This window comes from Diabrotica virgifera, chromosome 1 (assembly GCF_917563875.1).
Source record: "Diabrotica virgifera virgifera chromosome 1, PGI_DIABVI_V3a".
In the NCBI taxonomy this organism is placed as follows: Eukaryota; Metazoa; Arthropoda; class Insecta; order Coleoptera; family Chrysomelidae; genus Diabrotica; species Diabrotica virgifera.
In genome coordinates this window covers 36073251-36100163 of record NC_065443.1, presented here as the reverse complement: position 1 = coordinate 36100163, position 26913 = coordinate 36073251, and the positions used below count along the sequence as shown (strand labels likewise).

General features: G+C 33.7%; 1 protein-coding gene across 8 annotated transcripts in view; it reads left to right on the top strand.

Moving 5' to 3' along the window:
- LOC114331385 (facilitated trehalose transporter Tret1-like) overlaps window positions 1-18996 on the top strand; it is a 137097-nt gene extending 118101 nt beyond the window's left edge. For all 8 annotated transcript variants that reach the window (XM_050649091.1, XM_050649126.1, XM_028280960.2 and 5 more), the window contains 2 exons: window positions 6356-6558; window positions 17568-18996. In XM_050649091.1, the coding sequence (XP_050505048.1) occupies window positions 6356-6558; window positions 17568-18737 (1373 nt within the window). In that variant the 3' untranslated portion in view covers window positions 18738-18996. The remainder of the gene's footprint in view (window positions 1-6355; window positions 6559-17567) is intronic.
- The last annotated feature ends 7917 nt before the right edge of the window (window positions 18997-26913 follow it).

Here is a 26913-nt window from a genome sequence, read left to right as displayed (position 1 = left end):
AAATGGTGTGACTTTTTTTTAACATTATGTGGACCATATAGAACAATTTGGTGTTGGAGGATAACTTTCACCATGGATGTCTGGGTTATACCATTATTTGGATCAATTATATCATACTAAATCTGATTGTTTTGGTCATCAAATTTCATGTTTTGGAACATTGAATACGTTTCATTAATAATTGTCCATATAGTAACTGGATAAACATTAGCACAAAATACGAAGATTTAACCTAAACCACTTAAATAAAATCTGGTTCCTTACTGAGTTACAGGGTGTGTTATCTAAAAATTTGAAAATTATTTTTTCCCAGAATTTTAAAACTATTCGACGTATCCTTTTCATACTTGGCAGAAAGTGCGACTACTATACACCCTACTAAATTATGATAAACAAACGTTTCTAGCTACTACCAGAGGCGTACGGCAGGGGATAGTAAATGGTCGACCCTTCTCAAATTCTACGCCACTGGAGGAATTACTATTTTAGTGCCATTTTTAGATTCTCCAATACTTTATACGTAAATAATATACTCCTCATTGGTAACGATAAAGTTTTCGAGATATTTGAAGTAAAATATGAAACGGCACAGTTATTTTGATTAATTTATGGTATGAAGTACAGTCGGAAAAATGAAAGAATCACATCAATCACATATTATTCAGATTATTAATAATCTATCTCTCTCGTTTGTTATTTATGAAAAAAGAGAGCAAATACAAAATATGTGATTGATGTGATCGTTTATGGGTATTCTTTTATTTTTTCGACTGTATGATTCATATATCATATGATTAAAATTTAAAAATTATTTGTACCCAGTACTTTAAAACTATTTGGAGTATCCTTATAATACTTGGCAGAAAGTGTAGGCAGGGGCGCCGAGAGGGATGAGAGCGGGCCCCCGGCAAAAAATGAAGAGCGAAAATTTTTTAAAAATTTTTATAGAAATAAAATTATCAAAAATAAATAATAAGAAACATTTCAAATATAACGTTGATTAAATTTTGATTATATTTTTATAATAGTGAAAATATTTGCAATATCGGTACTTTTCGAGTTTTTTTATTGGCAAAGATGTCTATAATTTTCAAAAAATCGCACGATTTTACTAAATCATTATCATTGCACAAAGTTGCTAGACCAGTTAATCGATCCTGTTTCATTGTAGATCTCATAGCATTTTTTACGCGAGAAAGAAAACTAAAGGATCTTTTCCCTTTTGCGACCACCACCGGTAATGTGCAAAATATTCTTGACGCTATAACGACGTTAGAATGTAATGATTCCAATTTGGGATGTTTTATTTTATTAAGTAAATCTATTGGAGAAAGGTGAGATTCACAAATGAATATCCTCCTTGTATATAGATCTACCGTCTTCTTTATAAAACTCGCGCAATATATCAATTTTTTTCTTAATATTGGCGTTATCTTCATCTCAGAATAAAATGTTAAATAGGGAATGAATTTCAATTGCCGCATTAAATCTTCTGGTTAAGTTGCATATTATAAAATCTATGACAATATTAAATATTTCACAGCGAAATATTACGTCGGGCTCAAAATTATCAGTCGCCTCAATACTAGGCCCTATATTTCAAAATAGAGGTAAAGGTCATATTAAATATAGCTTAACTAAACGCATTATGCACATACAGTGAGGAGCAAAAAAAAACTGGAAAAAATTACGTCTTGGATTTGGTCGACGCCGGGTCCCTTACATCGCCGGGCCCCGGTAAAATGTACCGTCTATACCCCCTCTTGGCGGTCCTGAGTGTAGGTACTGTACACCCTACTAAATTAAGATAAATATACGTTTCTAGCTACTACCAGAGGCGTACGACAGGGGATAGTGTCTGGTTGACCCTTCCCAAATTCTACGCCACTGACGAAATTGCTATTTTAGTGTAATTTTTGATTTTTCAATACTTTTTATGTAAATAATATACTTTTCATTCGTAACGATAAAATTATTAGTTTTCGAGATATTTGAAATTAAAAATGAAGCGACACAATACATTAATCAAAATAACCGTGTCGTTTCATTTTTAACTTCAAATATCTCGAAAACTAATGACTAACTAAAATAGAAATTCCGCCAGTGGCGTAGAATTTGGAAAGGGTCAACCATTCACTTTCCCCCGTCGTACGCCTCTGGTAATAGACAGAAACGTCTGTTTAAATAATTTAGTAGTTTGTATAGTACCTATACTTCCTGCCAAGTATGAAAAGGATACGCCGAATAGTTTTAAAATGCTGAGCAAAAATAGTTTTTAAATTTTTAGATAAAACATCCTGTAACTCAGTAACGAACCACATTTTATTTAAGTGTTTTAGGTTAAATCTTCGTATTTTGTGCTAAGGTTTCTCCAGTTATTATATGGACAATTATTAATGAAACACCCTATATGTTACTTACCCATTACCAAACAAAAACAAGGTTCTAAAGCAAGAAGAAATTAAAGATGGTTTTTGTAAAGACTACACACTTGATTTACTTGGCCTAGATCTTATAGGCCACAGCAAGTGTGTGGTTCAAAAATTGTTTGAAGGTGGTATTATAACCCTAGGGATAGCAAATTCTGACTATTTTTGTATGTAATTTTGTGTTAATTTTGTTATCATAGAAGTGTATCATTTTCTGTATCATAGAAGTGGTTATGTAAATTATGTTTTTTAAATTGTATAGAGTCCGTCTAATTTACTTACCGTTTCACGTCATTATTTACGTTAGAGGTCTAAGTTGACATTGTTGCCCAATTACAAAAATTCTTGAATTCATTTTAAATCAAATACATCACATAGGTAATTTTTGCGGAAGTGGATTATACAGCAAAACAAATTAATATTCAATGTAAACAAATAAAATCTTCAGAAATAGAAAACAAGAATTAAATTATAATCTTACGTTAAAGTACATAATAAAAATAGTAAATATAAAGACACAAATACTTATAGGCTCTGAGCTTCGCTGGTGGCGCTCCTGGCGGATTACTAATTCAACTTTCACCGGTAATTTTTAAATTTATTATTTAATTGTTATCGCTTAATATTTACAACGCAAAAAATTAATTAAATTGTACTCGATTTTTTTAAATATTTTGCTAATCATTTTGACGTTCTATTGATAAACTATGAATTTCTTACTTCGGATACTTTCACAATTATCGTGTAGATAGCGCTAAGATTACCGTTTATTTCAATCAACGATATTACGGAACATTAAAAAAACTTAAATTCAGTATTTAAAACGTAAGTATATTTAATGTAAAAATATTTTTTATAATTAATGTTTTTAATTTTAATTTTAAATTAATCACTTTGACATTTATGTCAAATTTCCGGTAAACGTTTACAGACTTGCCACTACTGGCGTTCGCGAATTTGTAAATATCCCCTCTACGTACGAGCTCACAGCGTATAGTGTCATCACCGCAACTGTCAAATAAATGTTATCAATTTATGCTAAAATGTCACCTTCGTTCGATTACAGTTACAGTGTGTTCCGAACAAATGTGCTTCATAAAAACGCTTTATAATCCATTTATACAAATTAAATGAAAAATATTATTGTGTATTTCTTTAAGTTAACATTAATAGAAATTTTTAAATATTATTTCTACACGTACATAATAAAATATGTCTAGTGGCTGTAATGCCAGTGTACTCGGCAAAATGATTCTAAAAAAGAACACACCTACCGCCTAAATATTTCGTGTTGGTATCATGTGACGTCACGGGCTATGACGCGGATGACGTGCAACGGTAAGTAAATTAGACGGAGTATAGATAGATGTGTGTTCGTGTGTTTGTGTTGCATGTGTATTGTGTATGATATTGTTGACGGTTTGTTCTTCGACTTCCTTTACTATGCTATTGTGTTGCTTATTGACAACCAAAGTCTGCTGCATTCTGCTAACGGGTTTGCTATTTTTCTCGTTAATTAGAATTAGGGTGGCTTCTGTGACTTTTTCTTTTTTCATATCTGTTTATTTTATGATTATTGATGCATCTTTCCATTGCACTCTGTGCTCGTTGTCCCAGGCATGTCTGCATGTCTGGGATTTCTCGAAATCTTTATTCTTGATGTATATTTCATATTCATTTACCCTAACACTTAGAGCAAAGAAAGCAAAAGATTTTAATCAGATTAGATGTATCCGAGATGAAAATAATAAAATATTAGTTCACGAAAAGGATGTAAAAAAGAGATGGAGAAAATACTTTGACAGCTTATTAAATGAAGAATTTGACAAACAGCCTGTGGAGTCAACGGAGACAGTAGCAGCAATGGTCACCAAAATAACAAACCAGGAAGTGGCTGAAGCGCTTCAAAAAATAAAGAAAGGAAAAGCGGTAGGACCAGATGATATTCCTGGGGAAGTATGGAGAGCATTGGGAGAGACAGGAACAAGGTGGCTAACAGGTTTATTTAATAGAATTATGGAAGTAGGACAAATGCCAGACGAATGGAGAAGCAGTATACTACTTACTACCTGTCTACAAAAACAAGGGAGATATAGAACAATGTACAAACTACAGGGCTATAAAACTGCTTAGCCACACCATGAAAATATGGGAAAGAGTAATTGATAGACGGATACATGAAGAGACCGAAATATCAGAGAATCAATTTGGCTTTATGCAGGGCAGATCAACAACAGATGCAATTTTCATTATAAGGCAGTTGATGGAAAAATACAGGAGTAAAGAAACAAACTCTTATATGGTATTCATTGATCTTGAGAAAGCATATGATAGAGTTCCTCGAGAGATTCTGTGGTGGGCACTCAATAAGAAAGGAGTCCCTGGTGAATATGTAAAGATTGTGAGAGATATGTATGAGGGAGTAACGACTAGTGTTAGGACAGGTGTGGGAGAGACTGGTAAATTTTACGTGAAAGTGGGATTGCACCAAGGCTCGGTGCTTAGTCCGTATTTTTTCTCATTAGTTTTGGACTAGATAACAGCTAAACTACAGGGTAACATTCCATGGTGCTTAATGTATGCTGATGATGTCGTGTTAGTAGGAAATAGTGAAGACCGGAAGACCGGCTATGATATACGGAACTGCATGTTGGGCAGTGAAAAAGAAAGAGGAACAACGAATGCATGTGGCGGAAATGAGAATGCTTCGATGGATGAGTAAAGTGACAAAAAAGGATAAAATTAAAAATGAGTATATTAGGGGAAGTCTAGGTGTGGCATCAACTGATGCAAAAATGAGAGAGCATAGGTTGAGATGGTTTGGTCATGTTCAACGTCGAGACGTTAATCAACCAATACGAAGAATTGGTGAAGTGCAGATTCCTGGAAGGAGTAGGAGAGGAAGACCAAAGAAGACGTGTGGGGAGAGGATTAGGCAGGACATGTTGGTAAAGGGGATTAATATTGATATGACCCAAGATAGAATTGTGTGGAGAAATGCAATTAGGGAAGCCGACCCCGCGTAGGGATAAGGCAAAGAGAATGATGATGAATTACCCTAACACTTAGTGGTCTTGTCGTTCCTCCCACGTATAAATTGTTGCATTCACAAGGTATTTTCTGAAAATCTTTATTGTCTATGAATTTCCTGTTCGACTTCGCTCTTGATGGAATTGCGTTTAGTTTATGGAATAAGATTTTTTCTTATAATTACCCAGTATTGATCTGCTACTCCTTCTCTGTAGTGCCATCTCCGCGGTTGTGATCATAGCTATTCGGACTTTAGAGACTGCTGCTCTGAATATGCTTCTTTTTTCTTCAATCTTTCCTGCATAATCAATTGGAGCAAGATGTATCTCTCTTCACATGTAATATGTCTGAGATATTCTATTTTTTTTTTGTTTTGATGGTATTTAAGATTTCCATTTATTTATTTCCATTTCTTTCATTTCTTTATGCATCTTTCTTACACCCACAGCTCGAATGTTCATTTGTGAGTGAGTTTTAATGTGTTGTAATAATTTCTATAATACAGGATATTTTTATGAAATCCAATTGAAAAGTAATTATTAAAAAATTGCTAATAAAACGTCATATTTTAGACTGAGACAAAATAGAAAAGTAAAAAATAAACCAATCTAAATTGATCAAACTGTATACGATCAAATGTTATGTCCGTCCGTTATAACTTTTCCCATGCGGTACGATTCATTTTCGATCAAATTAAGTCAAAACATAAATTGAAACGAACGTCGATGTGTATATACATTTTGTATAATGTATATTATATACTACACAGATGGGCGTACGTTTCACTTTCTGTTTTGACTTAATTTTATTGAAAATGGATCGTACCGCATGGGAAAAGTTATAGCGGACGGACTATAGGTATCTATCTACTTCCTTTGTAAAACATTTACTTGCAGGTTCTATAAATTTAATATTTATACCCATGGGTTGCTTGATCTCTGGTTCCATCACACAAGCGATTGGAAGGAAAAGAGCAATGCAGATTATTAACATACCATTTATAATATCATGGCTGCTTTTCCACTTTTCCACGAAATCTTGGATAATTTTTTTGGCTGCGTCCATATTAGGATTCAGCGGTGGTTTATTGGAAGCCCCAGTAAGTAATGTTGTGTTTTGTTTATTTTTTTATTGAAACTGTCAACCAAGTACTGGAAGATATCTTTAAAAATTGAAGTCAAACTGTTTGAATTTTAGCGTAAATACACCGCGCCAAAATTAACGCATAATTTTAAAAATCCTGGTAAATTAAATAATTTTAATGTTTCGATTTTTGTGACAATATATTATTGTTACCTCCGGTATATGGTAAAATGTATCAAAAGAACGGTAAAAAACGCTGATGTTTTTATCCCTTTTTCCAAAAAAATTAAAAATATGCTAGTTGTACTTATTGATTTTAATTAGAATTTAGTTGGGTTGGAAATCGTTGTACTGACCGTTTAAAGGCGTTTCTAAAGTTTATTAAAGCTTTTTTTCTTTGAAATATACCACTAACAGCAAAAAAATCAAAATTTTTCAGAAAGATACAATCAAGTAAAACTCGCTGAACGTTTTAACGTCACTCAGTCAACCATTTCAAGAGGGTTACCACGTTTTTCTGTTACTGGAAGTAACTCGAGATGATCCAGTCAAGCCCGTAGAAGGGTTACAACTCAATCAAGACCGGTTTTTGACACTTCGTACACTGAGACAAAAGTTTGTCTCAGTCTTTGTAACAGTAGTCCTGGCGAACGCTACGTACAGTGTAACACCGTAGGGACTGTACAGTGTACAGTATATTGGCGGCTCGGTACCTAATGATGTGGGGTGGGATTAATTTAAAGGCTCGTACGGAGTTAGGCCGATGCCACATTATGCGTTTTGACCGGATGCGTTTCCGCCGCATCCGGTGAAAACGCATAGTGTGACAGATCGGTCCGGTTGCGTTGGAAACGGATGCGTTTTGAGTCATCGGTACGCGCTTACAAACTGCACCAGACTAAGCGCATAGTGTGACAGGTCGGTCCGGTTGCGTTGGAAACGGATGCGTTTTCACCGCATCCGGTCAAAACGCATAATGTGGCATCGGCCTTAGGCGGCACACATAATGGAAGCGGTTTCCGCTTACGGGCAAACCGCGCGAATCTGAGCGGTTGTCGCGCGCGGGAATGGTAACACAGTGAAGACGGGTAAAACCGAGAGAAATCGTTCAAATTTGTCAGTTGCGTCTATAACTTATAGCAAAATTTCGTCTTCTGATGACGATATGATTGGTTTTGGTTCTGTTTTCACTAAACTGAAAAGAAAAAAAGTTGGTATATATTTTCTTAATCGCGAAAAAATAATGTATGGAGAATATCATCATCTACATATTTCAAAACTTAAAATAAGATAAAAGAAAGTGAAATATCGTTCTCACTCGTGTCCCAAATAGGGTATCTTTCAAAAACTGCAGCAATTAATGCCTCCCTTATTTATTGTACAAACATTAAAACCGCGCGGAAAAAACTAAATTCTCATTCGAGTAAAAGCGGTCAGGTGGGTTAAAGCGGTTGGCCCGCGCGAACCTGCTTTGACTATGTTCGTGGTTCGTGTACATTTAAAGACGTGCATTGATTTTGAAAACGTTTAAAAGCAGCTCCGCGCGGTTTGACCGTAAGCGAAAACCGCTGCCTCTATGTTCGCCAACTTAGTTAGGATAGATCGCGGGCGGCTTACATCACACAAGTATATTACGCTTATTACAGACATTTTAGAAGAGCATGTCGTGCCATTTACACCATCTATTGGGGATAATTTCATGCTATTGTAACTTAATGAAAGACCACACGTGGCAAGAATTGTGCAGCAATATCGTCAGGAGGTTGGAATTCCTGCAATGGATTGGCCTTCGAGAAGTCCTGACCTCAAATCCAATATAACATGTTTTTGACATCACAGGCCGACGAATATGACAACTACCTAATGCACCAAACACATTAGATGAACTGTTTTTGCGCTTAGTTGAAATTTGGAATCAAATTGACCAAGAAGAAATAAGAATGGTAATTCTCAGTATGAGAGATAGTTGTCAAGCAGTAATAAAACCAGAGGAGGCAATATTTGGCACTAGTACGCGGTACAAGTACTTTCTTGAAGTTTAAGAATTTCAATTCCATGATTTATTTATGAAGTTAGTTTGTTTAGATCCGATGTTTGTTTAGATGTTTAGATTTATGATGTTATGTTGTTTATTTCAAGACATTTTTTGTAAAAAAAGAAAAGTTTTTTATTTCAGATGTTCTAAATTTAACCTTAAAGCACCAATGAACAAGATTTTTCATTACAACTGAAATTTTAATTTTAAAATTATGCGTTAATTTTGGCGCTCAACGAGCTGTACTTTAATCACTCACTGCATGTTGACAATATTATTTTGTAATAAATAATAACGAAATATAAAAAATAAATCAATAAGGTACAGGATAGTGGCTAGGTCAAGATTGTATAATAATAAACATAATAAATAAACAAATATACGATGCAATCAGAGGCATGGCAATCTAACCAGATGATAGTGCATTTTTGTAGTACCTACCTAAAAAACTTTTGGGATTATGTACATATATGTAATTTCTATTATAGATATGTAGATATAAACATCCTACAGGATATAGTGACTTCAATTCTATCCATTTAATTAATCTTGGGTCTTTCGTTTTAGGTCCTATTATCTACTAATAAATCACTTGTTCTAATTATTTCACCTATTCGTATATATCATCATCACCATCATCATTGGCGCTACAACTCTTCGTGAGTCTTTGCCGCGTTTACTATTGCCTTCCATGTTTGTCGGTCGTGTGCCACTAATTCCCATTGTCGCGCTTCCATTTTCTCTAGATCTTCTTTGACTGCATCTTTCCACCTTTTTCTAGGCCGCCCTACAGACCTTCTTCCATCTGGCCTTTCCCAGAGCACATTGTTTATAAGGCGATTGTCGTTACTGCGTATTCGTATATAAATCATACAAACCTAATAATTTAAACATATATTCATTCGCGTACTCTTTTTATTTCATCCTAGAATCTTCGAAGTGTTTTTTTTTATTTCTCTTTTGTCTCAGACTTGATTGTTAATGGTAAAGGATCTTGTGCGTTTGTTGGCTTTTATTAATTCTTAATCAATTTCTGCAGTTTCTTCAAGTTTCTTGTTAAACTTCTGATTCCGAAATAAAAAGGGTCTATAATGGATCACTTTGTCTTATGTTTTTATATACTTATATGTTTATGTTTCTTCTCCATCTACTTATCCACTGTTTCTCGTAACGTAATTTTTATTCATTAGTTTTTATTAAGGCTTCAAGCAAGGCAAGCAAGGTTTCTTTTATACAGAGTCATAGAATGTATTGGAATTAATAAAATACATATTGGTACAAAGAATTGACAGTATTTCATCAGGACCTTTTATAGAAGGAAGGAAAATCTGACCTATGGTTGATGTTGATCTGAAAGTTTCTTGAAACGGTTTTCAAATTTGGACAACTGTAAAAAGTACCACATTCACACATGGCAAGTATTTAACAAGGAAAGTAAGGTATAAGTATGAAAAATGAAAAAAAAAATAGATTTATAATACGATACTGACAAAATAGCAGAATAAAAAAAAATCGATATAGTAGACACTGCATAGACATGCACTAAATACGATAGCGATGCTAGCGCATAATCGGACAAGCCTACCAAATAATGCTTATTTATCACATAAATAGGCATGGGTAATGGGCAGAAGGCGATCACTTATATCTAATTTTTGATGGCAAAGACAAAATCAAATTAAAGTCAGCTGTATGGTTTAAGAAATACAAAACTGGCATATAAGTACTTTTTGTAAAGTCTGTAACAATGCTCCTTTAATAGCTTAAAAAAGAATCCTAGAATGTTCACATAGATAGCCACGAAGAGTTATTACAGAGTTGTTAATATAAATCACTCAAATCATATCGAAAAGAGTACATCCATAGGTAGTGTCAAAATAATGAAATCATATAATTTTCACATCATATCTGCAAATTTTCGGCCAAGAAACTAAAGACTAGTACAATACCTATATTCATAGCCCAAATGCAGAAATATAACAAAAAGACAAAAATTTAATACAAGAAAAGTTAATGAACTTTTAGAAACTTAAAAATCAGAACCGAGTATTCTTATACTTTAATAAACGGAGATATAGTTTCTGTCTTTCTTGTTCAGCTTATTTTCATCCACTCCTGGACAAAAACCTCCCCATGAGTTCTCCACTCTTCTCTGTTGTGTGCTATTTGGTGACAGTTTCTCTCGACTTTTGTTTTGATGTCGTCTAGCCATCGTTTTTGTGGTTTTCCTACTGCGACTGTGCTCGCGGAATTTCCAATGTACAATGTTTCTCGTCCACCTTTCGTTGTTTTGCCGTGCCACATGACCTACCCAGATCCATTTCATTTGCGGAATTCTTCCAATTACATCCTCCATCTTCGTCCTGTTTCGTACGTCCTTATTTCGAAAATGTTCTCTCAGAGATGCTCCTAACATAGCTCGTTTGATGGCTCTCTATGTTGTTCTTAATCTATCTCTAAGTGTCATGATTCTGTTTGCCTAGTTTGATCTTGTGACCTAGGTATATATACTCTTCGACACTTTCAATCCCACTTCCATCTAAAATCTAAGTCGATTGTGATATTTTGATTTTAGTCTAGGCCCAAATAGAGGTCACCGTGTCCTTTTCGATTCTGATAGACAAACTCAACGGTTTCTTATGGATTTTTGGCTGCTGATTACGAATTTTGAGGGTGGATTTCGATCCGAGTGGTCAAAAAATTGTTATAAACAATTTAATTGTTTATAAATTGTTTATAAGGCTCTGGCTCATAAACTAAAAGAGATGATAAAAAATGTTTCAAATAAAATTTGTTCCTTAATAAAAAACGAAGAAAAAACGTTTACTAAACTTAAATCCAACAGTTAGAACTGAAGATATTGTAAAATTAGTGCACAATGCAAATTGCAAATTGAAAAATAAGTATTTTTCGAAGCTTTATCGATCGTAACTTGGCTTCTGCGCATGCAAATGAGCCTTACAATGTCTCATTTTAAAGCCTAATTAATAGACTTCCAAGCAAAGTTTGTTAAATTACTTTATCTTAATTTTCTTTAAAGTTATGCCCCTTTGAAGATATAATTTTCTTAAAAAAATTGTACCTTAATTGTTTATAAGGGTTTCAAGAAAATTTGAGCTATAAACATTTATACTTTAATTAACAATAATGATAAAAAAACTCAAAAGGAACAATTTGAGCTTATGAAAATATCCGTAAGCTTATTTTTGGCCAAGATATCGATATTTTAATGGCGCGCTATGAGGCGCATGATAGACTCACAAATTATAATTTCTATGTATATAAACGTTATCAAAATTTTATCATATAATTGTTATAGATAAATCATCATACTGTACCTCATATCATCTTTCATTTTATTTACCTTGTCTTCTATTTTTTTGTACTAAATGAGAAAAAAAACATTAAAAACTAATATTTCATAAATATAACTAAAAAGTAAGTTGATATTATTTATTATTTGTATCGAGATATATTATAGAGAATCTCAGCTTTTTTATATCTGCATATTAAATATATTTTGCATATCTGCATACTCTTATATATGCTTCAATTATACGTGCACCACCGTTTTCAGTAGAAGATACTTTGATGTTGATATTTTTTTGACATATAATACACCATTTTTTATCAGTTAAATTATTCATTATTGCAACAAATCAATATCACTATTAAGAAACAATGTTAAGACATGTTAAGAATAGGCAAGGCCTCCTGAGGAAAATAGTGTAATACGAGAGCAGTCGATCGGTATCTTTACCGTGATATTACTTAACTATGAGCCGATCTTGAGCCTCAGAGCGTGCTATTAAATTATCGATATCTTGGCCAAAAATAAACCTACTAACACTTTAATGAGCTCAAAATATTCCTTTTGAGTTCTTCTATTACAAGTGTTAATAAAAGTATAAATGTTTATTGCTAAAATTTACTAAAAACCCTTATAAACAAATTAATGTACAATATTTTTAAGAAAATTATAAAAAAATTCAAACCAGTATAACTTTAAAACAGATGAAGATAAAGTAATTCGACAAACTTTGTTTGGAAGTCTATTAATTAAGCTATAAAATGAGATCTTGTAAAGCTCCTTTGCATGCGAAGGAGCCGAGCTATGATCAATGAAAGGTCGAGAAATACTTACTCTACTGTGAGCCGATCTTGCTCCTCATGGCGCGCCATTAAAATATCGATATCTTGTTAATTAAAGTATAAATGTTTATAGCTCAAATTTGCTTGAAATCCTTATAAACCAATTAATGTACAATTTTTTTTAGGAAAATCATAACTTCAAACGGGTATAACTTTAAAATAAATGAAGATATAGTAATTTGACAGACTTTGTTTGAAAGCCTATTAATTAAGGTTTAAAATAAGATCTTTTGTGGCTCATTTGCATGCGTAGAAGCTGAGTTACGATCGACAAACCTTCGAAAAATACTTATTTTGCATTTTTCAATTTGCATTGTGCACTAATTTTACAATATCTTGAGTTCTAATTATTCAATTTAACTTTAGTAAACGTTTTTTTCTACGTTTTTTATTAAGGAACAAACTTTATTTGAAACATTTTTTTTATTTTTTTTAGTTTATGAGCCAGTAAACAATTTATAAACAATTCAATTGTTTATAACAATTTTTTGACCACTCGGATCGAAATCCACCCTCGAAATTCGTAATTGGCAGCCAAAAATCCATAAGAAACCGTTGAGTTTGTCCATCAGAATTGAAAAGGACACGGTGACTCCTCTGGCGCCTAGACTATTTGTCATCACTTCTGTTTTATTTAAATTCATTTTTAAACCGATTTTCTCATATTATTTTTTTTTCTCCTTTAGCATGTAGTTCCTCTTGTATATGGATTGTTGCTTATGAATACCATGTCTCTTCTATCTTATGAGTACTATATTTTTGTCTTTTAAAACATTTATTCTACGGCATTGACCCTGATCTCTTTCTCTATTGTGGAAAATACGTTAAATCCTGGTTAGCACATTGCTTTTGTTGTATGTATGATAATTCAACCTTATAAAATTTCACGAGAATTTAAACGCTCAAAGCATGCTAATATTTCCGATTTCAGGCTCTAGCATTTTCATCAAATTATTAGGTATCAGATTAATCTTATTTAGTGTTATGTTTATGTTATAGTCAAAGCCCGAATTTCAGGCATTCCTAGGTTTGACTAGGCAACCCTCAGGTCTGACTGAAGGTCTTAGTCAAAGCCCGAAATAAATTACAGTTTCGGCCTTTGATTAGTCCAACCTAGGAGAGACTAAGTTGGACAGGCAAAGGTCGAAATTTAATTTTATGAAATCGAGGTTTGACTAGTCAAACCCCGATCAGCTATTACAATATCGTAATTTGTTGGATTAGGTTTAATAAAAGGTCATTTTTTAATTTTAGTGTTTATTATTTTTATATTGCCGTAATTACAATAGCAAGAATAGTGTTTATTCTTACATGTTGAGGCATTATGGCATTTAGAGTTGCACAATACGTTAGACCTTTTACACTTACATAATTTTGAAGAGCATTTTTAATTGCTGTAGCATTTTATAAAGCATTGTCCTCCAAATTTAGAATCTTTTGTACTAATTTATTTTAGAGGCAGCTTAATGTCTGGAACAAAGGAAATGCGATTGAAGGTCTTCATGCCCAGGCTAATGCTATGAGACAATTAAGTGAAAAAAAAAATTCCTCCAATTTCTATCGACAAAACTGTAACAATACCTATCCCCAGCTTTGATAGAGCCAAAGGAGATGCTCAAAATTTTTTTTTGTATCATACAAGATAAAACAATTGACGGTTTAAATAGAGTTGGTACGAAATACGGAACAATAAACACAATTTTTTCAAGAAATCCAGTAAGAGAATGCAAAGAGACTATTCTTAATTTCGAAGATGTTCCAGACGTTAAGCTGTCTCTAAGAGAAATTAGTTCAAAAGATTCTAAATTTAGAGGACAAGGCTTTATAAAATGCTACAGCAATAACAAATGCTCTTCAAAATTATGTAAGTGTAGAAGGTCCAACGTATTGTGTAAAATTCCATAATGTCTCAACATGTGAAAATAAACACTAATATATTTTATTTTAAATATGGCAATATAAAAATAATAAATATTAAAATTAAACAATGACGTTTTATTAAACCTAATCTAACAAATTACGACATTTTAATAGCTGATCGGGGTTTGACTAGTCAAATTCCGATTTCATAAAATTAAATTTCAACCTTTGCCTGACCAACTTAGTCCCCAGACAACCAATTACCGTTTACAATACGTTGAAAAGACGTCATAATTATCACCAAACCACGTCAGTTTATCACGTTTTTTCGACGTCGAAATTCACGTGAATTTGTCCCACCTTAATTGATTTTTATCACATTTTAAATACGTGATATCAAAAACGTAGTTTTTATGTCGTTTTTAGATTATTTTTCATTATTCGCATTGTTGGTATTGCAATTTTTCATTTAACTGTTTTAAATTTAGCCCATAGGATAAAAGTAAAACCAAATGGAAGACTTTCTAAAATGTTTAGAATTACAATACCCTCAATGCAACATAGAATTTTCGCTTTTATATATAGGCCTACTTACTGTGTCAAAACTGAAACAAGATATTAACTAATAAATAATTTATTAACAAATTATGCAGCATAATATCTTAATTTAACGCTGTCCATTAAATCAAAAAGGATCGTGAACAACACATAATTAGTCATAACATAAAATAAACACCAAACATAACCTTACACAGTTTTCAAGAAGAATTATTGCATTGAACTAACTCACTTGAGAAAAACGAATAAAATCTCTTAATCAACACGTTTCTTCAACTAAATATCTAAATGAAAAGTCTTATTTTACCACACAGAGCACATAGGGGAAGGGGGGGTATGATGGGGCGTCTAAGGAAAATAACAAAAATACAACATAATTACTACGTTTATTATTATTACTAATTGATGGCGCGTTACGTCATTAATCTAACTATGATTTGGTACAATCTTTGGAAAATCAACCTATCACATTTTTCAACAATTAGCCATTAATAAGAACCTTATGAAAAACCATCTTGCCCCATACTATGGGGTATGATGGGGTAATGGAATTATGGCATGATGGTGATGCTAATTAATTCTCACAAAACAAACAAAAATGTGTATTTGCTCCAGATCTTCATTGTCCACCCCAGCACAGGCATTGTGAGCTCAACATCCATAGATCTGGCAGCCTACCCAGGGTTCTGACGATGTCACTTTATCTATGGCTGTTTTCATAGCATCTCTCGACCACTCTCCTCTTTTTGTTTTTTTCTTGTAAGCACGTACCATGGTATTATCTAAAACAATAATCCAATGTTATTTATTAAGAAATTTAAATTAACCCAGACTTACCACCAATTTCCCATCATACCCCGCACCCAATACCCCATCTTGCCTCAAAAGGTAACATTGAACAAAAAAAAAATTCACTAATTAAATGTTTAACGTATTCATACAAACAATATGCCATTATCAAAATAAGAATACTAGTAAACAACGATAAAAAAGACATTAATGAGATGATCATAATTACCTTAAAATAACGATGGTTGTCCTTGCCCAAAATTAGATCAACGGAGCGCTAAAACAGTTTTCCGTTTGTAAACAAAAAACGCGTGCACTCTCATTCACGGTTTCTCTTGCAGTGATCGTTAGTCGAATGACTCTTCCTATTGAGTTATTGCATGCTATTCACCAACGTGTAGTTTCTTGTTTGTGTGTGGTACCCCGTCTTACCTCGCGACCCCGTCATGCCCCCCATTCCCCTAAACAATAAATGAAAAATTTCTTCTTTTATAAAATAAACGAAATTGTTTGAAGTCAACGAGTTTGAAGTCAATTTTAATTTCAAAAAATCAGTAGATTTTTTAGGCCATGTAAATAGGTACAGTAAAACATGTGTTAACGGCCATCTGTCAAAATCGGCCACCTGTACTAACGGCCAGTTTCAAATATCTCCCAACCAATTATATGTAGATTTCCTTATTTATGACCTAGTATTTACGGCCATCTTTATAATACGGCCCAAATAATCTCATATTTTTAAATACCACTTTATACCTGTTAATATCGGCCAATATTAGGTTGATAAATTTCAGTAGTTTTTCAGTAGGTAAGGATATTGGAGTTAAAATCAGTAGGTTTACCGAAAAATCAGTAAAACTGGTAACCCTGATAAACAATAAGCATTAAGTCTTTAAGCTCCTCCCAATTTTGTCACGTCAGACTTGGACTGTCTGAAATGAAAACGTGTTTTTAAATGTATTTTAACGTCATTAATCTTACGTATTTAAAATCACTCAAAAAAGACGTCTATATGACGTAACGTTCAAACACGTGTATATATTCAACCCAAAACTGACGTTTCCTGGATGTTTGACGAGTTAAAAGCCAAAACTGTAATTTATTTCGGGCTTTGACTAAGGCTTTGGCCGCAGGGGCGATTTTTTACGGCGCCCATTGGTTGGACTACCTCGTCCACCAATTTTAGATGAAATCATTTCATCTAAAATTGGTGGAGGAGGTAGTCAAACCAATGGGCGTCGTATTCATCTAAAATTGGTGGAGGAGGTAGTCAAACCAATGGGCGCCGTAAATTATCGCGCCGTAAAAAATCGCCCTTGTGGCCAAAGCGTAAGACCGTCAGTCAGACCTGAGGATTGCCTAGTCAAACCTAGGAGTGCCTGAAATTCGGGCTTTGACTATAACATTTATATATAATATGGGATTGAGCCACAAAAATTGTGCTTACTTAACTGAGAACCTCACGATCGGCTAAAATTTTAGAATGCGAAATCGTTCTCACAAAGTACAATAAAACAAATTATGAGTAAGACTTTTCTTTTATTTTCTTACCTATTTAGAAAATATACTCACATGTGCAAACAACTCATCATTTACAAACTACGTAATATTTATATGAAACTCTTTTTTAGGTATTAACGTACGTAGCAGAGGTAACCCAACCACATCTTCGAGGAATTCTCTCATGCACTGGTACCATGTCGGTTACATTGGGAATGTTAAGCCAGTTTATCTTGGGATCATTCATGCAATGGCGTACAGTGACTCTGGTGAATTGTTCTTTTCCTGTCATTTCATTTCTTTTGCTAATGATTGTACCAGAAACACCTGTGTGGCTACTATCTAAAAATCGAATAGAAGAAGCCAAGAAAAGTATAGCGTGGTTAAGAGGATGGACTAATATAGAGGACATTCAGGATGAATTTCAAGAATTACATAAGCAGATTTGTAACGAAAAACAACCAGGCAGTTTTAAAGAAGTTATTTCGCAGAAATTGAAAAATTTGAAGCTTTTTTCGAAACGCATCTTCATATATCCAAGCTCCCTATTAGCTTTTGTGTTTTTCCTCGGACATTTTAATGGATACGGACCGTTCCAAGTTTATGCCATTAAAATATTCCAGCAGATGAAAGTTTCTATTGATCCTTACTATTTAACGATTATTTTAGGAGTAATGCAACTTCTAGGAAGTTTTGTGTGCGTTTTTTCCATCAGATTTTTTGGAAAAAGAACTTTAACCTTTTTTTCACTGGCCATGTCCACAATTTGTTGTTTTATAGTAGGTGTATATGCTTATAACAAAAATATTCTTGTATTTGATCCAACAGGAGTCAGCGAAGAACCAGTCAATTTGGAACAGGGTAACTGGATACCCGCAGCATGCCTTATTTTGTTTGGATTCTTTGCATACGTAGGAATTAAGGGGTTGCCATTTATATTAATTGGTGAACTATTTGCTGTAGAAATACGAGCATTTTCTTCTGGGTTTTCAGCAGGGGTAGGGTACGTTTTTGGTTTTATTGCAAACAAAACTTTCTTAGGGATGGTCTCAAACTTTGGTCTTCCTCGGGTATTTTGGTTTTACGCCAGTGTAGGCTTATTGGGGGCTGTAGGTTTATATTTCATTCTTCCCGAAACTGAGGGAAAGACCCTATATGAAATAAGCGAACACTTTGCTGGAAGAACTAAATTAACTAACAGTGTTAGAAGACACAAGAAAAAACGATCACAAGAAAACGGATGCCATAATGTTGCATTTGATGTAGAAGAAGGAGCCGAAAAAATAGAAAGCAAATTATGATACGAGTAGAAGAAACTACTGTAGGATGAATCTGTTTTACTTGTATAGTCAAGTAAAAATATTTTATTTTACAAAACAGTGTTTTGTAAACACAATATGAATGTTATTTATTTTTGAAAAGTTGATAAGTGATTGAAAGTAGGTTAAGTCCTAATTTTTTTATTTATTGAATTGTTTTAAAAATGTAACTCGAATACATATTTGAGATTGATACTTGTGTTTGGTTCGTTTATTACCTAATATATTTTTATTTAAGAAATCTAATTTTTTCATTTGGTATTTCCCAATTTTCCTTTATGTTTCATCTTATACGCTTATTCATATACAGGGTGGCCATTTAAAAGAGGTCAGCCTGATATTTAGCAATGTTCATTAGATTTTGTGAAAATTGCTTAAACAGGCTAATTTTTATTAAAAAGGGACATCATTAAATGATATAGATACGAGTTAACTAGAGATAACCAAATCAAAGGTTAGTCAGGCAATACACTCTATGAAAACCAATAAATCTGCTGGTCCAGATGAATTACTTAGCGAGCTGATAAAGTTGGTCAACGAGGAAACTTGGACATAATAGTGGAACCGTTCAACACTATCTATACTACGGGAATCATCCCTAGAGAAATGTTGACATCAGCATTTGTGTGTTTGCCAAAGAAAGTGAATGCCAAAGAATGCAGTGACTACCGAACCGTAAGCTTAATGTCACATACCTTGAAAATTCTGCTGAAAATTATCCACGCCAGAATACACTCTAAACTGGAGCTGGATATTAGTGACACTCAATACGGGTTCCGCAATGGTATGGGTACCAGAGAGGCATTATTCTCATTCAACATGCTGACACAGAGATGTTTGGATATTAACCATCCTCTTTACGTCTGTTTTATAGACTATAAGTAAAGCATTTGATAAAGTAAAACATGATCGACCCATGGAAATTTTGAAAACTAAAAACCTAGATGAAAGAGATTTAAGACTAATAACACACCTCTATTACAATCCAGCGAGCAATAGTAAGAATTCAAAAAGAAACATCTGAAGAAATGGAAATAAAGAGAGGAGTCAGGCAAGGCTGCATATTATCACCTCTATTATTTAACGCTTATTCTGAAGAGGCTGAAGAGGTAATGCGAGAAACTGAAACAGTCGGCATAAGAGTAAATGGAGTCTTAGTTAACAACATCAGATATGCAGATGATACAGTAGACTAGCCGATAGCCGATAGTTTACAAGACCTGCAAAGACTCATAAGTAAAATAGTAAGGTGTAGTAGGGAGCACGGACTCTCTCTCAATATCAAAAAGACGAAGTTTATGAAAATTAGTAAAAACAACCATAATGCTAACAAAATCTTGATAGTAAAGGGCCAACAGATCGAAAGAGTAAAAAAGTACACTTACCTAGGAGCACTTATAACTAGTGTGACCAACTAGCCCGAAAAATCCGGGACATGACCCGAATTACGAAGTTGTGTCCCGGCGTCCAGGACAAGGCTTCCGGGCCATCCGAATTTTCAACTTTTTGGTAAAAATCTACATTTTCGTTTTTATTCTAAGAATTTACATCAAATTAAATTGTTGAGACGAAAAAAAAATTTTTATCGTGGTATAAATTTTAATAGTTCTATGAAAGAAAACGAAAACTGTGGAATTTTTTTTATTTGTGTTTTAATTATCGTCTTCCGAAAAGACCATTCAAAAACAATAATAATTCATGTCACAATGAATCATGCCTAGGCACGCATGCCGCATCGAACGATGTAATGTAATGATTGCTGATGCATCTTTTTTTTTTCGGTTTTGTCAACTACTTTAAGTAGATAAACCTCTTGAGTTCGTTCGCGAAATATGATTAATTTCCAAACCCTTGCATGCTTTGAGCCAAATTCAAATCTGCTGCGTTGCAATATGATTTTTTTATCTAAACATTTATTTCATTGTCAGTACAGTAATCAGTTTGAATCCGAAAATCGATTAGTGACCATCTCGGAATTATTGTTTTTGACCCGACTTTTTCATTCCAATATATTGTAACGAAAAAGGCGATGGACTACCCCAGCTAATTGAAACAACATTCGAAAATATTACCCCAACTAACCAAGATAGCCATCGTTACACCCTTAGCTTAGCTCAGTCACTCAGGTGTGTGTTCGTCTTGTCCTAACCTTAGAATGAACTCTGAAAATTGGAATGGAAGCAAACAAAACATAGTTTTTAACTAATCATGTTTATTGTTCATAAAGATATAATAAATAAAATGACTTAGTAAATTGCATTAACAAATGTATTTAAATTCTTGCCAAAAACTAACAATTCTGGATTATACTTATGGCTTTTGGTAGCTGATGGTATCTTCTTGATGTCGTATGGTACTGCTGTTGTAGACTTCTCGTAGGCCTGGGCGGATCTTCGGCGCAAGGCCCCTGCAGCTAGAGGTGGTGGTTGTGCAGTCTGGATGTCATTGTCTTTGCCTTCAAGTGTGCATCACCGGTGATGTGAGGCTTAGGTTCCCGAAGAGGGAAAGGTTGATCTCTTTCCAAAAAACTGTAACAGTAGAACACATATCAACAATCAAGAAGAAAACCAAATTGTACCTTTGCCAAATAGTATTCAGAAATAGTAATTGGCAAGGTTAAATTACATAGAATTAAGATGAGGAGAATAGTTAAAATTTTGATAACTAAACGTGCATATTAATAGATGAAAAGAAATATAGAAACCAAACACATGGTTGAACATTTGAAGGTTAGATAAAAAAACAATATAAAAACTGTTAGATGGAGAAATATAATTACTGTAAGAAATTATTAAAAAAAAACTATGTGTAACTCACCCCAAGAGGAAAATGATTTGTTGAAATAGAAATGATTTATTTTTGGAGCTACTCTGCTTTTTAAAACATTTCCACCTCCATTTTGAGAATGAGATATGGGGGTTGTCACTGTCATTAAAATGACATGACAACGAACCTTGGACCGAAATTTGAAATAACGAACATGGAACACGAGAGAAGATACAATGTAAATAGGGTTGCCTATTATAGAATGGACGCCAACCGATTTTTATTAAAGGGGAAAATGGGTAAACCAAATAGAAGAAGATAATTATTAATGAAATATTAAAGAAAATAAGGTAAAATAATTATTTAAAAACAAAATATCAAAGATGTGACGTTTGTAACGTTACAATATTATTATTGTTAATATGAATATGGAACCAACACACGAAAGTAAAAACAGAAAACGATATTGCACTTTCAATAAAATATTGGAAGAATTTCTATTTTTGAAAAAAAAGTAACTCTAACAGTGACATGAAGTGTGATACTTGTGGATCGGAATTAATTGACTCAATTTTTCAAGCCAACAGCTTCATCGAGCATTGATTTAGAGACAGCAGCTCGGGAAGGTGTTTGAGCGTATCATTTGATTAAGACCATCAAAAATATCATTGTCAACATAAAAATGTTAAATAACCAATAAAATGATGATATTAGAGTCCTATATTTAAAAAAATAACAAATGGCCCGATTTTCATTCAAAAGTCCCGGATTTTAGGTATTTTTTTTCAGCATTGTCCCGGATTCGACTGAATTGGAGTTGGTCACACTATTTATAACAGAAAATAATGACTACACTGCAGAAATCAAAGTCAGAATCGAAAAAGCACGTTCTAATTTTATGAAAATGAAAAAGGTCCTATGTAGCAAAGATTTAACGTTAGTTCTTAAAGTACGCCTAACAAAATGTTACGTATACAGTGTACTATACTATGGAGTGGAATCATGGACGTTAAATGTAGAGACAATGAGACGGCTTAACGCCTTTGAAATGTGGACCTATAGAAGAATTATGAGGGTTTCCTGGGGAGATGGTAGATAGAGTTACGAACAACGAAGTACTGAGAAGAATAGGTAAAGAGAAGGAAATTGAACTTACAATTAAAGAAATAAAACTACAGTATCTCGGAAATGTGATACGGGGCGAGAAGTATGGCATCCTACGACTTATAATGCCAGGAAAGATAGATGGCAGAAGAAACATCGGAAGAAGACGAATTGCATGGCTGAAGAACCTGAGAGAATGGTTTGGATGCAGCTCAAAACAACTATTTAGAGCTACTGCCTCAAATGTTAAAGTAGCTATGATAATTGCCAACCTCCGTAGCGGAGATGGCACCTGAAGAATAAGAAGAAGATACGAGTTGTTTGTCAACCCCTTCCCTTCCTGTTCCAGACAAGACATCATTAAACAGGTATTTCAACATTAATATTAATGATGAATTTATTATATCTTAAATAGGTAAATATAAGCTTGTTCAAATGAAACCTTCAATCTTTGATCAGGTTAGCCTTGGTCACAATAATTTGTAATCACTCAACTGACATAGGGCTTTTCATTGACAGTTATTTGTTTCGAGCTTCTGTCATATGTCGTATAATTCGTGTATATTAATATTATACACAGATTATACAACATATGACAGAAGCTCGAAACAAATGATCATCGTCTGTCAATTGTTTTGAGCTTCTGTCATGTGTCACATAATATTAATATATCTACGTCATACGTCTTTGGTTTGTATTATTGTAGATACCAATACCGTATGACGTAGATAATAATATATTAATATTATGTGAAATTCAGAAATATTTTCAATTTTAAACTCATTATTTTTTTATTTGACTTTAATATCATTCTAGATACGCCCACATTTTGTAATAAAAAAAATCCCTATATTTTACGAAAACAAAAATATTTTTTGAATTTGGGGTCAAAGACGAACTCCCTTGGCTTTCCATATTTCAATTTTATATTAAGTAAATACCGTCTATTATGTGGAATTGTAGGTATGTAAGAAACACTTCAATATTGAAAAAAAATTGTTTGCTAAACCTGTGGCGACGTAATTAGTGTATATGTTACCGGCCAAACCCGATTTCAGGACAAATTAGTTTGGCCTAGGCCAAATTAGTTTGTCTAGGCCAAACTAGTTTGTCCTAGGCCAAACTAGTTTATCTTGATATAGATACACACAAGAACAAGAACAAAAAGAAAAATACTACAAACGCTCTACAAGTGAACGATCCCCAGAGAGTGATCGGCTAAATGAACAACAAAGGAAATTTACTAAAACAGACCCAAAAAACTAGCAAGTGATGGTCAAAGGGTGGATGTACAGGATAATGACCAGGCGTGGATACGGAAAACGAATAAGAGAGCACCGAAAAGTAATAGAAATAGAAAATTGAAAGGTTTAATAAATATAGGAACGTGGAATATAAAAACTATGCTAGCCATGGGCAAAATGGAAGAAGTAGCAAAAGAAATGAGAGATTATAAGATAGACATAATAGCATTGCAAGAATTGAGGTGGAAGGGAGAAGGCAGGATCGACAAGCAAAATTACACAATGTACTACGGAGGAGAAAATACACAAGGTAGAAATGGAACAGGCTTCATGATAAGTAGAAGATGGAGAGAATATGTATTAGAATTTAAAAAAGTAAATGGAAGAATATCTTATTTAAGGATAAAGAATAGAGCTGCTAATATCTCAATTATAAATATCTATGCACCCACAGAACAAGCCGATGATCAAGAGAAGTATGTTTTTTATGAAGCTCTAGAAAGGCTCTGTGAGGAAATTAAAAATCATGACACACTTATAATTCTAGGAGACTTCAATGCAAATATGGGTAAAGAGGAACATTGGCGATCGGTAGCAGGGAAAGAAACAGCACATGACAGAACAAATGAAAATGGGACAAGAATGGGCAATCTAGCAACAGATATGAATATGTTTGTAGTAAGTACTAAATTTCGGCACAAGCTAGAGCATAAAATAACATGGCTTATTCCAGGAAGAAATACAGGAAACCAAATTGATCATGTTCTAATAAATAAAAAGAGAACAAGAATGATCCAAGATGTAAGGTCATATCGAGGCGCGGATGTGGGATCTGATCACTTCCTTGTAATAGCAAAGCTTAAGCTAAGAATGATAGATATGGAGAAAAAAGAAAACAAAAGGAAAAGATGGAGAATAGGAGAGTTATAAACAAAGAAACGGCAATATCAACAAGAAATGGAACAACAACTATTGGAAAATGTAGAAAATGAAAACATTGAAACAGACTGGGAAAATATACGAAGAAGTATAGAAAACACAGCAAATACAGTGCTAGGAAGAAAATATGTAGAGAAAAGGAATGACTGGTTCGACAATGAGTGCGAAGAAATATTAAAGAAGAAAAAATCAGCAAGACTCAAATGGTTAAGAACGGGATGCACAGATGATTACAGAATATACCAAAAAATCAGAGGTGATACCACAAAACTAATAAAACACAAAAAGGTGAGGTGGATTGAAGAAACCATGGATGCACTGGAAAAAGACACAAAAAACAACGGCAAGCTGTATAAATATATTAACAAGCAAAATAAAAAATTAAATATGGCAACAATACAAAAGAAAGAGTGGCAAAATTATTTCAAAAATCTCTTAACGCAAGAAAACATACAAGCAAATGAAGATGAAGTTTTCGAAATAACAGAAGAAGAACGGCCTGAACAAAACATACCAACGGCAGAAGAATTTAACGAAGTGATAAGCCAACTAAAACAAAATAAAGCAGGGGGAACAGACTGTTTAGTTAATGAGTTGATTAAACATGGAGGGACAGCAATACAGCAAAGATTGTATAACCTGATTAAACAAATTTGGATAAAAGAATCAATGCCTAAAGAATGGGAAAAAGGGTTAATTATTCCGATATTTAAAAAAGGAAACCCAAAAGTTTATGAAAACTACAGAGGCATTACTCTTCTAAATGTGGTTTATAAGATCTTGAACAATGATAAATAAACGATTGATGGAGCATACAGATATAAAAATAGGGGATTATCAAAATGGTTTTAGGAAAGGAAGATCTACCGTAGATGCCATACACATAGTGACTCAGATAGTCGAGAAATTCTATGAATATGACATGTGGCTGCATATCCTCTTTATTGACTTCAAGCAAGCATTTGACAGTATTAAGAGGCCAGAAGTAGTAAACGATATGAGGAATATAGATGTGCCTGGAAAGATGATAAGACTCGTGGAAATGACGATGAAAGAATCAAAGGCATCCGTATTAACGCAGGAAGGAACAACAGAAGAATTCGAATACAATGCAGGAGTAAGACAAGGAGATGGGCTATCAACTACGCTCTTTAACATAACTTTAGACGCCATAATTAAGACGTGCAAACTCAACGGGACGATCACCAACAATTCAGTCCAGATAGTAGCATATGCTGATGACCTAGCGGTGCTGGCGAGAGACAAAAGAACCTTAGATGACATAACCAGACAAATTGAAAAGGAAGCGGCGAAAAGAGGCTTAACAATAAATGAAGAGAAAACTAAATACATGAAAATAGAGAGGAAAAACAAAGATACAGAGGAAAGAAATATAAAAATCGGGAATTATAATTTTGAAATAGTCAGTAATTTTCAATACCTAGGAGTCACAATTAACAACAAAAATGAAAGAAACATAGAAATTACCAACAGAATACAAGCGGGTCATAGAGCATATTATAAGTACAAAAGTATTTTAAAAAACAAAAAAATCAGCAGGGTTACGAAAATCCGAGTATACAGAACAGCAATTCGAACAGTGGTGATATATGGGGCAGAAACCATGAGCCTAACAAAGAGGGAAGAAGAAATGTTAAAAATATTTGAAAGAACAATGGTAAGAAGAATTTATGGACCAAAGAAAACAGTGCGCGGAGATTATGAAAGGCTCTTGAATTTAGAAATAAGAGACATACTAGGAGGTGAGGACATAGTGAAAGCTATAAAAACCCAGCGACTACGGTGGTATGGACACTTAAGAAGAATGGGAGAAGAAAAAGATGTAAGAAAAGTTACAATGTGGAACCCAAATATAACAAGGGCGAAAGGAAGACCAAAAAGCAGGTGGGAAGACCAGGTATTGGAGGACATAAAAAGATTGGAAGTGCCAAGATGGAGACAGAAAATACAGGACCGGGATATATGGAGGAAAATAACAGAGGACGCAAAGAGGAACCCTAGATTAGACTAGTGAACTTGAGAGAAGAAAGAATGTGGAGTGACTCACCACAATAAATGAGTCAATGAGCTCAATAAGAGTGGCT